We start from the raw sequence: 2,973 nt of genomic DNA on the forward strand, positions 1-2,973 counted from the left end.
GGAGATCAATAAAATCAGAGGTTATTCATACTTTCTGAATTGCTTACGAGAGTTGTTGAGTGATAGATAGGATTTCTTTGTAAAGAAACCTATCATATACTGAAATTGTATATAGCACTACATTATCTTCAATAACACAGCATTCCCATCCTCTAAATTCTCACTAAATTATTCTTTTATCTTCTTCTAAATCCTCCCTCTAAATTCAACTGCTCCACTGCTATGGCCAAGGAAGCTTGGTTGCTGCCCTACACTATCTATCTTCTCACACTAGTAGAGAAATAAATTGAGCTGGTGTCTGTGGCATCAACAGATATTCTCACGAAGAGACTTTACATCACAGAGTATCATTGAATACTTTACCACATTCACAGTTTGAAAAAGGGTGTTAGATGCTGGGTCTCATTGAATGAACACTCAGAAAAAGAAAATAAAATAAAATAAATTTCTCCATGTGTTGATTTTTTCCATATGTTGATTTGTAAGAATTCCTTCATATCAGCCTCTGCAAAATCTAATGTATTCAACTGAGATTTCAAAAGACTTTTTACATGAAAAATGTCATGTAAATTTTAAAAGATTCTGTAAGAAATGTTATGATTTTCTAAAGATTTCTTCAAAAGACTTTCATGATTAGGATTTTGTAATTTGAATTTTAAATGATTTATAAAATATGAAATCATAAGATTTAAAAGGATTTTATGGACTTAAAAGAATTTAAAAGGTTCCATGCATTTAAAAATTGAAATCATAAGAACTGTCTATCTTATCCTTCTCATTGTGAAATGCATCTCTTCTTATTCTTTCATACTGTAAAACTATGTGAACCAAAGTGCATCTTAGTGGTTGTGGGGGGTGATATTGCAGTAAACCATTCAAGAAACAAACAACATTTAGTGGTGCATTGCTCTAGATAGATAAAATGATAAACATTCAGTAAAAAGAAAAACAACTGAATCGTAGAGAGGTAAGTGCCAACAATTCACAATCACGAACAACAAAATTAAACTAAATTTATGAAGAAAAAAATTCAAAACAACCAACATCAATGAGAAAGGTTGTATATAAATGATAAGGTTTGGATTAAAAAATGCATGATCAGTATGGATTATAATAACTAACACATTCTAGTTCATTATTGTGATAAAACTCCACCCATTAGCATTTCTGCTCAAGTCTGAACTATAAATTCAAAATTATTGTGTTCGTTAACAAGTAAGTTGATACACTTGCGGATACAAAAAATAAATTACAGTAAATTTTAAATGCATAATCTAAGTGTGTCTCATGTATGCATAAACCCTGACCTTGGTGGTTAACAACACTTTTAAAAGGGTCAAATTTAGGCTTTCTAAAAAGCCATTTCAAAAAATAATAGGAATTATGTTTAGTTAAGTCTCACAAACTTACATGGTTATATAACAAAATAATATTCTGTATATGTATAATTATTATCAATATTAACAATAAATGTTATGTCAAAAAAATATAATTTTTAAATTTCATATGTAGTGGACATATTAATTCAAAATTAAAATAATTTAAATAAAGTGAAATAAAATCAAATATAAGTTGAACCAATATGCACGGGCTTTCATTATTACTTAATTATTTTATAAACCATTATCAAAATTATAGAGTCTCTGTAAGTACTCTGTCAATAATTTATGAAAAAGTGAATTCTAATACATCATGATTTTATTTGTTTGTTGCTTTCTATAGAATTAGTACTAGCTATGTTTTTCAACTCAGTGATCATAAAGGAGCCTAGACAGTTGAAAAATCACGACAATAACTCAGAAAAATAGCAAAAAGCAAATACTTGAATGCATTAAAACATTTTATATTGGAATAGAGAACTCTCCTGCTATCACAATTAAGATTCAGAAAAGAATGAATGACAGAGTACTAAAATCTCCCATATTTGGGTGAGATTGTTTATTTGGTATGACATTTATACGTACAACTAAAAACTGGCACAAATTCCATACAGACTCAATCAGAAAAATAATTCATTAAAATTTATTGAAATTTGTATGATTTTGAATATGAGATTATTACTTTTTAATATTTTTAAGATCTCAATCGACTATCAGTATCATATAATGGCGTAGTGGCCACAGACAATACAACCCTATAGTGTAAAATTATTTAACACTGCCAGTCCGCTATACTGAAGGCAATCCCTTGGATACCCTCATCCCTTTCTTTTTTTTATTGAATGCGGTGAATGAAGAAGAGAGGAATGGAAACCCTCACTCAATTCGACATCCACCTACTCACCAACTAACAAAGAAATTCAGCAAATAAGGAATATTATAAGTCTACATTGCAAATTACGAAAATAACAAAGAAGATTCCTATGAGACGAGGAGAGGAAGGGAAAACCTGAAAGGCATGGAACTGAGTTGTGGAGCTATGTTGCACAGTCCGAGCAGATTGAATGGCAGAACGTTGAAGATTCTCCGCAATGGTGGCCAGCGATGAAGCGGATTCCGGGGACGTGTCTCCATCCGAAGAGGACGAATCAGCCTTTGCCATTGTCTTACAGGGGTTACAAAACTATGCCTAGTTAACAAGCACACTTTATTTAACTGCATCTGAGTGTGTAGGACAACAATAAATATTGTTTTCTTTTCTTAGTTGAATTTACAATAAATAACTATTTTTAAATATATAAATCAAATTTTTATGAATAAATAACTTTTTAATGAATAAATAATGTTGTGATTCATTATAAATATGTTAATGTGTAATATAAAGATCAATATGGTATTGGTTTGAATGATAGTTGAAGTCAGGTGTTTCTTAATACTAAAATGCCTATCTATATATATATATATATATAGTGTGTGATAATAATTATCGTTAAAAGTAATACACAATCTTTAAGATAAAATGTAAGCTTTAATTTATATGTTAAGTTTAAGATATTTATTTTGATGATAATAAATAATAATATGTCTTGCCATA

At 29.5% G+C, this 2,973-nt stretch overlaps 1 protein-coding gene across 1 annotated transcript in view; it reads right to left on the bottom strand.

Annotated features, from left to right (window-relative positions):
• Window positions 1-2,586, bottom strand: part of LOC106767324 — a 24,203-nt gene extending 21,617 nt beyond the window's left edge. The window contains exon 1 of the mRNA XM_014652186.2: window positions 2,389-2,586. Within this exon, the coding sequence (XP_014507672.1) occupies window positions 2,389-2,541 (153 nt within the window). The 5' untranslated portion in view covers window positions 2,542-2,586. The remainder of the gene's footprint in view (window positions 1-2,388) is intronic.
• Between the last annotated feature and the right edge of the window lie 387 nt (window positions 2,587-2,973).

The sequence above is a fragment of the Vigna radiata genome, chromosome 7 (genome assembly GCF_000741045.1).
Source record: "Vigna radiata var. radiata cultivar VC1973A chromosome 7, Vradiata_ver6, whole genome shotgun sequence".
In the NCBI taxonomy this organism is placed as follows: domain Eukaryota; kingdom Viridiplantae; phylum Streptophyta; class Magnoliopsida; order Fabales; family Fabaceae; genus Vigna; species Vigna radiata.